At 46.0% G+C, this 13,695-nt stretch overlaps 1 protein-coding gene across 5 annotated transcripts in view; it reads left to right on the top strand.

The window, feature by feature from the left end:
- Positions 1-13,695, top strand: part of c2h4orf33 (chromosome 2 C4orf33 homolog) — a 49,834-nt gene that overhangs the window by 6,139 nt on the left and 30,000 nt on the right. For 3 of the 5 annotated variants that reach the window (XM_070872210.1, XM_070872217.1, XM_070872195.1), the window contains exon 2: positions 11,727-11,831. In XM_070872210.1, coding sequence (XP_070728311.1) covers positions 11,727-11,831 — 105 coding nt within the window. Of the gene's footprint in view, positions 1-11,630; positions 11,832-13,695 lie in introns of all 5 variants that reach the window. The other 2 variants (XM_070872199.1, XM_070872202.1) reach the window with 1 other exon arrangement.

Genomic DNA, 13,695 nt, shown 5'->3' with positions numbered 1-13,695 from the left:
TATATTTTGAAATGGAATGTAGTGACTCACTTATGGATTTTAATATATTATATATTTACTCATCAAGTAAGGAATATAAGGGCTGGAGAATGTAAGACTCTTTGAACTGAATCTCGACGGAGCGGGTTGCATAGGCAGGGGATGGAGTTTCTATCGGGAAACCCGGAAGTTCAGGTTTCCCCATATGTTGTGTTTTGCTTTGGCAGGATCCCTGCCCTGAAGTCAGCCTAATTGACAGGTTTGGCTTCCAGTCAGGCAGGGAGCACTCTGGAGGAGGCTGCAGCCACAGGTAAGTCACCTGCAGCTGCTCGTGGAAGCTTGGGGGGGCTGGGGTGGGGGGGTGTGTCCGATCCCCAACCCCAGGTGGTGCGACGCATCCGAATCCGTGGGTGTTCTGATCCCCAACCCTGGTGGGGGGTGGGGGGGGGTTGTATGGGGAGGGGGAAGCTTGGGGGGCTGGGGGGACGCACTTACATTCTCCCCGAAGGTGTCCTCTCCTTTCCTTGAACTGCCGGGTTTCCCAAGGCCTGGGAAAACCGGGCGGGCACGGTTTAACCTGCAAAGGTTACATCAGAGCCTTCTAGCTTCATTGAAATATTTAATTGGCTAACCCACCTCCTGGGAGCGGGTTGGCTGCCCACCCTTCTTCTCGCCTCCGTTAAACCCGGAAATAGGCCGGTTGGGGTCGGGTTTGATATTTTTAAAGTTTTAACATCTCATTCGACCCCAACCCACCTGTTTTTGGGGGGCTGGGGGGAGGGGGGGTTTAAGATTCAGCCCTTTCAGTTTGGGCCTCCGTATAAGCACTGAAAAGTCAGGGAGAATTCCAGCAATGTTATCCCAAATTTCTGAAATTAATTTACCTTGGCCCCAACATGTGCCTTATCCTCAATTTCAAACAAGTACCCTCCTTTACCACTATGTACCAGAATAAAATGTTCCCATTTTCCACATCCACCATTATTAGAACTGTTTTGAAGCTGATAACTAAATTGAGGTTTGTTTTTTGCTGTAGATCTATTCATATTAAGAACTGGATTGAGACTGTCAAAACACATTTTGGCAGAAGCAGGAGATTTTATGTGTGATTAATTTAACTCAGATTCATGCCCTGATCCAACTACTGTTTTATCCAAATAATACTTTATACAGCAAAACAAGGAACAAGTGGCCAAAATTCAGGCCCGCCAGAAAGCTGGCACACTTACCGTTTTTGAAGTGCTTTTACCGCCGTATCAGAAGAGATCGACTCATGATCGATATTCAGGTCTTTGGGCTAGACTTTCCCCTTCATTTTCGGCGGTTTTCTTGGCGGTACAGCTCTCTTTTGGTGACAAACCGCCCAGCGAAAGTTTCCTCTTTATTTGTTAAAGCGTTCTACCGACATTTTGAAAATACCGCTGGGGAGCAAACCGCTCTCGTGCATCTGCATGCACCGCCAAGAAAACCGCCACAATCCAAGTTTTGCCTCAACGGGGACCCATACACACCGCTGAGGAAACCGCCCACGAGAAGCTGCCAAAAACACGGGGCTAGGTGAGTACCCTGCAAAGAAAGGTAAGTTAAAGGTTTTTTATAATTATTTCTAAAATTATTTCTAAAATTACGTTAAAAAGGGTCTTGAAAATATTTTCTAACTTATTTTTTGTTTAATTAAAAAAATATTTTTTGAGTTTTCCCCCCTCCCTAGGCCCAACCGCAGCCTCGGTCTAAATTTTCAGTACTTATCATCCATTCCGGTAAGAACCATCCATTTTACCTAGTTTTGTCTTTAACCGGCGAGAAACCACCGAGAATCATGGTGTAAGATCCATTTTCTCGCCGGTCAGTATTTTTGACCTTTTTTATGGAAATTTTCACCAGCGTTATTTGCAGAATCTTAGCCGTCTTTCTGGGTGGCAATTGGGCGGCGAGGGGTTTTAGGGAAAGTTTACCCCTTTGTCTTTTTTCTAAGCGGACCGGAAGTCGGTCATAATGGGGGCAGAAGTGCGGCGGTAAGTGCTGGTGAGGGGCGGAAGTGGAGGCGGGACAGATTCTCCACCGCTGTCACTCAGCAGTGGTGACATCATTGTGCGTCTGCGTCACCACGTCTCTCCCCTCCATTAAAGGGGAGAGAATCGGCGAATCTATAGGATCGGCCATTGGCCCACCAGGGGAGGGTTTCCGCCGGGCCAGCTGCCTAGCACCCAAGAGGGGATGTCAGACTGCCTGTTGGTGGCCCGGCCGAACCTGGGGACGCAATAGTCCGGCCGACATGGAAGTCCACCGGTAAAAAAAATAAAATGGCGGCAGCGGCACTGGGCCCTTGCCTTTAATGGCCACCGCGCAGCCTGAGCTCACAGACGGAATGAAAGATGCACTGACAGAAAAAGCTGTCGGGGGCACCGCTCAGCGGCCATTAGATTTGTAGCCCTGAATATCAACGGAGGTGGGAGGTCCTGGTGGTGCGCGCACTGATGATGTACTTACGGCCACTCAGCAGCGGCGGGGCATAAGTTGGCAACGCCAGAAAAAACCCTCTGCTGAACTTGGCTGGGAGCGGCCATTCGACCCCAAATCGGCGGCCAGTGGATTCCGCTGCCTGGCTGCCACATTCCAGTGGTAACGGGCTTTATCAGGACCCTGAATTTTGGCCCCAAGGAGCCCAAACTCGTGATGAATTCTCAAAGTAAACATATCCGATTGGAAAAAATAAGATATACAACACAGTGAGGATTAAATATTCAACAAAAACCTGAGGACAGGCCTCATTCCCAGCATTACACAAATATCTGTCATTCCCACTTTATCCCTTCAAGCCACATGCCACTAATCCTCCTTCATTTGTGCACTGCAATCCAGTTGCTGCTCCTTTGAACCATCAAGCAGCTCAGCCTTGTATTGCATCCAGTGTGGATTATCTTTACAGCTACAATATTATGTAATACTTTTTAGAAATTGGCCATATTGTCAGTTATGCCTGAGTACTCTTTTACAGTGTGTTAATGTTCTTTGAAGATATTTTAGTGTTGCTGCAGAAACAAAGTGAATTAATAGAAAATAAATTTTTAAAAATCACATGGTTGATTTATTTTTTGCAAAAGCGCAGCCGCTTGGCAAGTGTTTCTAAAAGAACCCAGCTTTTCACTATAGAAGACACTCCAGGTGATTTTTAATTCATACAAGTCAGCTTGAAACATTCATAAAGGCATCCAATAAATGGATTTGGGCTCGGGACTCAAAAGATTTTAATCCAACACTACACTTTATATAAAGTAATGATCTGTGCTATACTTATACACTTTTTAAATGTCATTTTCATTGTTGCAATCTTAATTATGTGGCCATGCATTTCAAATACAAAATTCAGTATGTGGGTTATATAAGGGCTGTAAGTTCACTGACAATCATAAAAACAGTAATGTTTAAAGTCAGTTTTGTGAATTTTGAACTTTTCACGTTCCTGTTCACCCTGGATATATAAAGTAGAAAATTATATTTTCTTTAATATACTAATACGATGTATAGAAGGCACCTCAAGTCACTGGAGAGATATCACCAACGATGTCTCCGCAATATCCTGCAAATCCCCTGGGAGGACAGGCGCACCAACATCAGTGTCCTCGACCAGGCTAACATCCCCAGTATTGAAGCGCTGGGCAAGGCACATAGTTCGCATGCCAGATACGAGACTCCCGAAACAAATGCTTTATGCGGAGCTCCTTCATGGTAAACGAGCCAAAGGAGGACAGCGGAAACGTTATAAGGACACCCTCAAAGCCTCCCTGGTAAAGTGCGACATCACCACTGACACCTGGGAGACCCTGGCTGAAGACCGCCCGAGGTGGAGAAAGTACATCCGGAAAGCTCTTCAAGTCCCAATGCAAAGAGCATGAAGAAGCCAAGCACAGGCAGCGGAAGGAGCGCACGGCAAACCAGCCCCACCGACCCCTTCCCTCGACGAATATCTGTTCCACCTGTAACAGGGTCTGTGGCTCTTGTATCGGGTTGTTCAACCATCAAAGAACTCACTTTGGGAGTGGGAGCCAGTCTTCCTCGATTCTGAGGGACTGCCTATGATGATGATGAATTCACACCTGAACCTCAACAGCCCAGCATGAAATAATTGCATATCTCTTGTTTGATAGGTGCATTTAGATCTTATTAAACATGTATTGTAAATATTTATGATGCAAATGTAAATTATATTCTCATTGAGTTCCAGTGGCATTGCACCCAGGAGTTACAACCAACTATAGTCTTCATGTGAAGCAGGGTTAGAGGGCACGGCAGGGCCGATTAAGGGCCTGATGGGCCTGGGGCAAACTGATCCAAATGGGCCTATAGTTATGTTTGTTCATGTTCGTTGCATTACGTATATGATTCTGATTCTGAGTATGAAAACATAGACCAGTATATTCAACAATGAAAGCATATATTCTGTATCAAGTAGGTATATATTCTAGTTCTGGTAACATTGCAATACTAGATTCCTATACATATTCCTATGCAGATTCCTATGCAAATTTCTCTCAATAACATGTGAAACAAAACAGGCTAGTACATATTCTGTTCTGTATCTAGGTACATTAGTGTATATAGGTACTTCTGTATATAGGTATAAACAAGTGAATCAATTTTCCTTGGTCTTGTTTTTCCTCTCTTATTGTCTATTCTATTCAGCCTATTTGGCAGGCCTTATTTTTTTTCCTGATATTTATTTAGTGGGCCTGGGGCTGCAGCCCCATCCGCCTCATGGTTAATCCACCCCGGGGCAGGAGGAGGGGATAATTGAACCCGGAATGCGCAGATGTTTTAGGTTGGCTGCAAACACAGAACCGTTGTAGTTTAAGTGGATTTTTTTTTTAACGTATCCTTTCAGAAAAGGAAGCTAATTTTACTTTCACAGTAGGAACAGTGAACCAATCAGAATTCTAGAGCATAAGCCTACACAGAACCAAACGTAAAGTTTGAACATAAAATTTCAGACACAAAATGATAAAGATTACAAAGGCAAGTACAGATGAGGGAGGTGATTCAGGCCTTCTGGTTCATTCTTCCATAGAAAAGTACAATTACCCCGATCAGAACATCAAACTGTCTCTCGAATGATTGCCGTATTCTTGCCTCCATTACCTCACCCAGAAGACCATTTCAAATGTTGATCAGTCTCTCTGTGAATAAGTGTTTCGTACTATCCTATCAGTTGTTCCAGCCCATTTTGTGGAAATGCTGACTCTAAGATGAGATATTCAACTGAGATGCGTAGCACTAATTGAAGAACAGCCGAGTGTTCTCCTGGTGTCTTGACGAACATTGCTCCTGCTACCAATACAGTCCCCACTGCTTATAGTGGGCATGTTCGTGCGAATGCGATTTGCCTGCTATACACAATGGCCAGTATAACATGGTAGCGCAATTATAGTACTCTACTTATATAACAAGACATTCGTTCTTTGTAGTGACCATTTGATTAGTTGATTCCAGCTCCACTCTGACCTGCAGATTTATTTAAAATTAGTACAAATGGTAACCTCCCACTGAGAGGAGGTTAGAAGGGCTTAATTACACATTCTGATAAAATGTCATCGAACTGAAACGTTAACTCTGTTTTTTGCTCTCCACATATGCTGCCTGACCTGCTGAATATTTCTAACATTTTCTGTATCTGTTCAGATCTCCAGCATCCACAGTATTTTGCTTTTATAATTAAAGCTTAAAAAGGTTTTATTTACTTATTTACTTATGTTTGTTCTTGCATTTAGTGCACCTTAACAAGGTGTGAACGAGTGCGTAAGCACAGCTGGTTCTATCCAAAATAAATGGAGCACTTTAGACGCTATAACCAGCAACTTTGAAATTGATGTTTATCCAACTTGCTTTTGGTTGTCACTTTTTGGGTGGTACAACCTGTTTCAAACGTGGACGTTTTAATTGGTGGAACTGTAATACGAAGCAAAGAAAAGGGTCCTTAAACAGATGTTAGGCCCCTCAATCATATATGCAAGGCGCTTAACGCCTGTTTTAGGCCCCCGCTCCGGCACAGAAAATATGACCCAATCCAGTTTTGGGTTGGATGTTTTCAATTCATCCTTGTGTCGCAGGACCTCGCATCCTTAAATTGGTCCCTTTTACGCCCATTTTATACCTGTAAATTGGGTGCAACAGGGGCCAATATCTACCCCTTCAAGTTTTTAAAATCTTTCCATATAACTCAGTCCTCTGACATGAGGGATCAGACTTATGGCTCTTCACTGCACCATCTCCAGATCTTTTCTTTTATAGCTCGATGACCAGAGCTGAACACAATAGTCAAGATGCGGATTGACCAGAGAGCTAAACAGCTTCAGCATAACTGCCTGAGACCTATATTCTATTGATTTGGCAATATACTTGCACATTTGCTTTTTTGATTGGTGCTCTGCAGTGACTGACTACAGTCAATTTAGGGTCTGCTATCATTCCAAGATCTTTTGAGACTCCCACTGACCAGTTCAGCACTGTTTGTGAAATATGTCCTCAATTCGCTGGCACTCCTCTCTGTGCCCCCAAGCTCTATATCACATATACTTGAAGTAAAATACTGATAAAGACAGCTGGAATTTGCATATGATTCATATACTATTATTTTTAAAGAATTTTTCCAAGAATATACATTTTTTGAAAATTTGACTATTTATGTGTCTCCATCTTGACTGGCATTTAAGCTTGAGTGTCTTAATATTTAAGTTTTCCCAGTTCTTAGCTAGGTCACTAGATGGAGCACCCGATCAGCCAACACATTAATATTCAATACACACAACCATAGAGCTTTTGGATTAATTACAGTAATCAAAGTAACTTGTACATTTATTTGTAATAGTAATTGTCATGTATGTAACCTTTATGTAACAACACTGCAATACTGTATATACTTGAGAAATGCACACCTTGACCACAGGGGGTGAACTTGTGGGAGACACTCCTCACCTGGTCATCCAGATATTTAAAGGGAGGTCCCACGCAGGGTCATGACGACTTGGTCCTGTGAATAAAGGTGCAGGTCACAGAGAGACCTTGTCCATAGAATGTGCCTCGTGTGGATTTGTGGTATTGTGTAAGGACTTTACAGTGGCGACGAGAAACGGGAATCAACAACTCACGAGAATGGCCACTGGTAGCACAGAGGAACGGTACTGTGCTGGTGAGGACTGGGACGATTTCATCGAGAGGCTTCAGCAGAGCTTTGTCACGAAGGACTGGCTGGGAGATGCAGCGGCCGACAAGCGAAGGGCTCATCTACTGACCAGCTGTGGATCTAAGACTTACGCGCTCATGAAAAACCTGCCAGCACCCGAGAAGCTGGCGGACAAAACCTTTGAAGAGTTCAGCAAGCTAATCAGTGAGCACCTCAAACCGGCGAGCAGCATACACACGGCCCGACACAGATTTTATACCCACCGACGTCGGGAAGGACAGAGCATACCGGACTTCGTTGCGGACCTCCGGCGCTTGGCCAGCCTCTGTAAGTTCACAGACGCCTGCAGGGGGGAGATGGGAAGAGATTTCTTTATTGAGGGCATCAGTCATGCCGGGATTTTCAGAAAGATAATCGAGACCAAGGACTTGACCTTGGTAGCGGCGGCGTTGCTGGCTCAGACTTCTTTGGCGGGAGAAGAGGAAACCAAGATAATATACGCGCGCAACTCCAACGTGGCGATGGATCAGCGGGTCAATATCATAAACGCGACTCAGAGCCCAGCAGGCAGGCAAGGGCAGTTCGACACACCCCAGGCAGCAATAGACCCCAGAACAGGTTTTCAACACAGACAATGGCAGGCTGAACGGACATTTACGCTATCCCAGTGGACAATGCATTCTGGAATGGGGCCATTGACACCCACTAACAGGGTGCTCAAGAGCAGTCAAAGGGACAATCAATGAGGAATACCTGGTAACAGCTCTTTTGTTCACAACAATGGGAATCTCAGTTCATGCTGGAGGTGTGGGGGCAGACATGCTGCCAGGACTTGCAGGTTTTAACAGTTCACCTGCAGAAATTGTAACCTAACTGGCCATTTAGCCAGAATGTGCAGGAAGCCAGTGACCAGGCTAATTTACAAGATGGATGGACCAGAAGAGGGGTCTGCGAGGCAGGATGACGCGTAGGGCAAATCAATGGACGCTGAAGTTCAGCGGGTTCATGTGGCAAACATTCACAGCTCATATACCAAAACGCCACCTATGATGATGAAGGTCCTATTAAACGGCATCCCGGTACGCATGGAGCTGGACACAGGGGCCAGCCAGTCACTCATGAGCGTTCAACAATTCGAAAAGCTATGGCCACTCAAAGCCAGCAGACTCAAACTAGAACGCATTGAGACTCAATTACGGACGTACACCAAATAAATCATTCCAGTGCTAGGCAGTGCAATGTTGGCTGTCACACATAATGGATCAGTGAACCTGCTGCTGCTCTGGATTATCCTGGGCAATGGTCCCGCACTGTTGGGGAGGAGCTGGCTAGCTGAGATGAACTGGAAATGGGGGGATGTGCACGCAGTGTCATCTGTGGAGCGAAGTTCATGCTCACAGGTCCTACAGCAATTTGAGTTGCTAGTCCAAACCTGGTGTCGGGACATTCAAAGGTACCAAAGTATTGATTCGCATCACCCCGGACGCCAGATCAGTGCATCACAAAGCCAGAGCTGTGCCATATGTGATGCGGGAGAAAATTGAAAGCGAATTGGACTGTTTGCTGAGAGAGGGCATCATCTCGTCCGTTGAATTCAGCGACTCGGCGAGCCCCATTGTTCCCGTCCTAAAAGTGGATGGCTCGGTCAGGATCTGTGATGACTACAAGGCCGCTATCAACCGAGTGTCCCTACAAGACCAATACCCGCTTCCGAGAGCGGAGGATCTTTTTGCCACGCTGGCAGGCGGCAAGCTGTTCACCAAGTTGGACCTCACTTCAGCCTATATGACCCAAGAACTGGCCGACGAATCCAAGCTGCTGACCACAATCACCACGCACAAGGGACTGTTTGTTTACAACAGGTGCCCGTTTGGCATTCGATCAGCGGCCGCGCTCTTTCAAAGAAACATGGAAAGCTTGCTCAAATCCATTCCTGGAACGATTGTATTCCAGGACGACATCCTCATCACGGGTCGGGACACCGAGGAACACCTCCACAACCTGGAAGAGGTGCTACGCCGACTGGACCAGGTAGGCCTGCAACTCAAGAAGCCTAAGTGTGTGTTTTTGGCTCCCGAAATCGAGTTTCTGGGCAGGAGGGTTGCTGCAGACGGGATTCGGCCTACCGAATCCAAAACAAAGGCGATTCGACGAGCGCCCAGGCCCAGATTTGCGTTCATTTCTGGGACTCTTGAACTATTTCGGGAACTTTCTGCCGAACTTAAGCACATTGTTGGAGCCGCTACACGTGCTCCTGCGTAAGGGTTGCGATTGGTTTTGGGGGGACTGTCAAGAACGGGCTTTCAATCGGGCGCGTAACCTACTTTGTTCAAATAAGTTGTTGACCCTGTACCACCCCTGTAAGAAATTGGTTCTGACATGTGATGCATCGTCCTATGGTGTTGCAGCAGTGCAATGCTGAGGGGCAACTCCAACCTGTGGCTTATGCCTCCAGGTCGCTCTCTGAAGCAGAACGTGGATATGGGGTGGTTGAGAAGGAAGCACTCGCATGTGTCTATGGGGTGAAAAAGATGCACCAGTACCTTTTTGGCAGAAGGTTCGAATTAGAAACGGACTACAAGCCGTTAACATCCCTGTTGTCAGACAGCAAGGCTGTCAATGCCAATGCGTCAGCTCTTATACAGCGATGGGCTCTCACGCTGGCTGCGTATGACTACACCATCCGGCACCGGCCTGGCACTGAAAATTGCGCTGACGCGCTCAGCAGGCTTCCACTGGCCACCATTGAGGGAGCATCGGAGCAAAGCACTGAGATGGTCATGGCTGTCGATGCCTTTAACAGCGCAGACTCCCCCATCACAGCCCGCCAGATCAAAATCTGGACCAACAGAGATCCCCTCCTATCTTTGATTAAGAAATGTGTCCTGACTGGGGATTGGGTGCCCGCACACGGAGCATGCCCTGAGGAGGTCAGATAGTTTCACAGGCAGATGGATGAGCTCTCCATCCAAGCCGACTGCCTACTATGGGGCAGCCGGGTAGTCATGCCCCAGAGGGGCAGGGAAGCTTTCATCAGAGAACTCCACAGCGAGCACCCAGGCATCGTGCTGATGAAGGCCATTGCCCAGTCACACGTTTGGTGGCCGGGATTTGATTCAGACCTGGAACACTGTTCACAAGTGCACGACGTGTGCCCAGCTGGGAAATGCCCCCAGGGAGGCCCCGCTCAGCCCGTGACCCTGGCCCACCATTCACGTAGACTACGCGGGCCCGTTCATGGGGAAAATGTTTCTCATTGTGGTTGATGTTTACTCGAAATGGATCGAGTGCATCATTTTGAATTCGTGCACGACATCCACCACTGTGGAGAGTCTATGTGCGGTCTTTGCGACCCACGGTTTGCCGGACATCCTTGTTAGCGATAATGGCCCATGTTTCACCAGCTACGAATTCTGGGAGTTCATGTCGGGTAGTGGCATCAACCATGTCAGGACAGCACCGTTCAAGCTGGCCTCCAATGGCCAGGCGGAACGTGCGGTCCAAATCATAAAACAAGGCATGCTCAGGATTCAAGGTCCCTCCCTTCAATGCCGTCTATCGCACCTCCTGCTGGCCTACAGGTCCCAACCGCACTTGCTCACGGGGGTCCCACCGCGGAGCTCCTTATGAAACGTACACTCAAAACCCGGCTGTCCCTCATTCATCCTGTCTTGTCCGACATTGTTGACGGCAAGCGCCAGTCCCAAAATGAGTACCATGACCGTAATTCAAGGGGGAGATGTGTAGAAATTGGCGACCCCGTACTTGTTCTCAATCACGCTTTGGGGCCCAAATAGCTTGAAGGTACTGTAATAGACAAAGAGGGAAATAGGGTCATCGTGGTTAAACTTAACAATGGGCAGATATGCCACAAGCATCTTGACCAAGTAAAAAAAAAAGGTTCAGCATGGACTCTGAGGAACCTGAAGAAGATCATGAGATGGTATTCACACCACCGCCAGTGAACGAGCAATAAGAACAATCAGCAGCATGCACAGTCCCTGCGGTCAGCCCGGACAGGCCGGAATCACCACAGGGGACAGACAAGCAGGCCAAGGCTCAACAACCAGAGCCCCAACTGCGGCGCTCCATGAGGGAGCACAGACCACCCGAAAGACTTAACCTGTGATCCTAATAAGACGTTGGGGGAGAGGTGATGTCATGTATGTAACCTTCATGTAACAACACTGCAATACTGTATATACTTGAGAAATCCACACCTTGACCACAGGGGGTGAACTTGTGGGAGACACTCCTCACCTGGTCATCCAGGTATATAAAGGGAGGTCCCACGCAGGGTCATGACTTCTTGGTCCTGTGAATAAAGGTGCAGGTCACAGAGTGACCTTGTCCATAGACTGTGCCTCGTGTGGATTTGTGGTATTGTGTAAGGACTTTACAGTAATCTTTTTAAAAGTATAGTGCATCATCATATGCAGTAAATCAAGCAATTACATAAAACTTTTTTTTTCAGTTTATTAGAATATTATCTAGATGGAGTTTACAATTAATAAGACGTGGGATAGTTCACCAGTGACTCACAAAGCAATATCGCTGTCACTTAAACCAGGTGATGGAGGAATGCTGATGGAGGTAAAGGGGCCTTTCTTCAATGATCCTTCAGCTCCACCTGGTGAAAAAGGAAAACCTTACAATGAGTTGTGGAATTTTGAAGGTACAGTAAGCACCAACTTTATTAAAAATATTATTTTCAAAAACATAAGTATAAGCCTTTCTGATGGTTGGGGAAATGCTAATTCACCTTTTTGTGTCTAAAATGTAGCTTTTAGTTTCAAAGTTTAATAATCCCTTCCTTAAAAGTTTAGGCTTTTTTTTCAAACAAACTGTACTGTAGAACACTTTTCCCTCTGCTATCAGCACAGACACAGCTGGGTGAAGTACTGAATATTGTTCCAGAATATGCAAGCGGAGATAAATGATCAGTATTCAGATGTGCCACCAAATGTTGTCCTGGGAACAGCACAGTCTGGGGACTGTCCACATAGGCTTCTGGCCTTTATATTTTAGTGTTATAAAGGGCAGTGCCACTCCAGTACTTACCATGGTCAGTTCTCTTCTTTGCTCTGGAATCTTGACATTTTTGGTTTGGTTTTTTTCACCACATATAAAGGGAGATTTTCTATTTCAGCATTCCTGGCATGAAACTCAGCTTGCTGGAAGCACACATAAGGAAATTGGGCACTCCAGCCAATAATATTCTGACCATTAAAATTATTAAATAGAAAATCACAAGTTGGGGTGCACATTCTCCCAATATGAATTTCAAGTGAATTCAATTTTTTCCGGAAACAGAAAATCTCCACTCACATTCCTCAACTTAGTGGGCGATCTTTTCCCATCCCTCTGCCAATGCTGCTCTGCAACAACAACAATTTCCATTTATATAATGCATTTAACATAGTAAAACGTCCCAGGCGCAAAATTTGACATCAAGCTACATAAGGAGATATTAGAACAGGTGACCAAAAGCTTGGTCAAAGAGATAGGTTTTAAGGAGCATCATAAAGGAGAGAGAGGCACAGAGGCTGAGAGGTTTAGAGAGGGAATTCCAGAGCTTTAAGGCCTAGGCAGCTGAACGCACGGCCACCAATGGTTGAGCAATTTAAATCAGGGATGCACAAGAGGCCAGAATTGGTGGAGCACAGAGATTACAAGGCATTGGAAAGTGCACCAGAACAATATTGTACTCTTTGATCTCTATCTGTATTCCCACTGTTCCATTCAGAAACTCCCCAGATGGGCCAATTGAGATCAGGAAGTCAATGTATAGGGAGATCATAGAGAAGAAACATCCATCAGGTGCATCATGGCATGTCAGCACACTAACATACTATGCTACTCGCATCATCAAGTACTGTATAGTCAGCTACAGTCCAATTTTATTTTTCTGTTCTCTTTTATATATTTATCTTCTGCTGACTCATATTACGTGCAAGCAATAGTAAGATAGAATTTGACAATGGATGACTTGTTTTACACAGATTGGAAAGGAAAGGACAAAAAATACAACAGTTGTCCAATAATCATATCATGCACTTCAGTGTATGTAAACCAACCCCACCAATAAAAATATTGTACCAGAATTTGCGGTTGGGATGACGGTGAAACGGAAGACGGCGAACTGACAGCATTCGCCATCATTCCGCCTTTGAAACTGGCCGCAACTTCGGGATTTGGCTGCACATGCAGAAATCCTGAAGTTGCGGTCTGTCATTGATCGCTCCAAAACAGGCTTTGCTTGACACCCGCACTGCGCCCCCCACCCCCCACACACACACAGAGCCAGCAGTCTGTAATCAGCCAAATCAAAGAAACTGACGAAAACTTCTGTTCATCCGCAGTAAGTACGCTGTTAAGTTTCTCAATAAAAGTTAGCGCTAAAGCTGGTAATTGGGATTAGACTGGCCTCTTGTTGGCCGGTGCAGATATAGTGGTAAATACTGCAGGGAATCGAATGCGGCCAGGGTGATCTCCTAGACTAGTTTCGATCGCCTGGATGGGTCGGAGAGGAATTTTCC

This window comes from Pristiophorus japonicus, chromosome 2 (genome assembly GCF_044704955.1).
Source record: "Pristiophorus japonicus isolate sPriJap1 chromosome 2, sPriJap1.hap1, whole genome shotgun sequence".
Lineage (NCBI taxonomy): Eukaryota > Metazoa > Chordata > Chondrichthyes > Pristiophoridae > Pristiophorus > Pristiophorus japonicus.
Note: the sequence above shows the minus strand (reverse complement) of the source record. Positions and strands in the feature narration are given on the sequence as shown.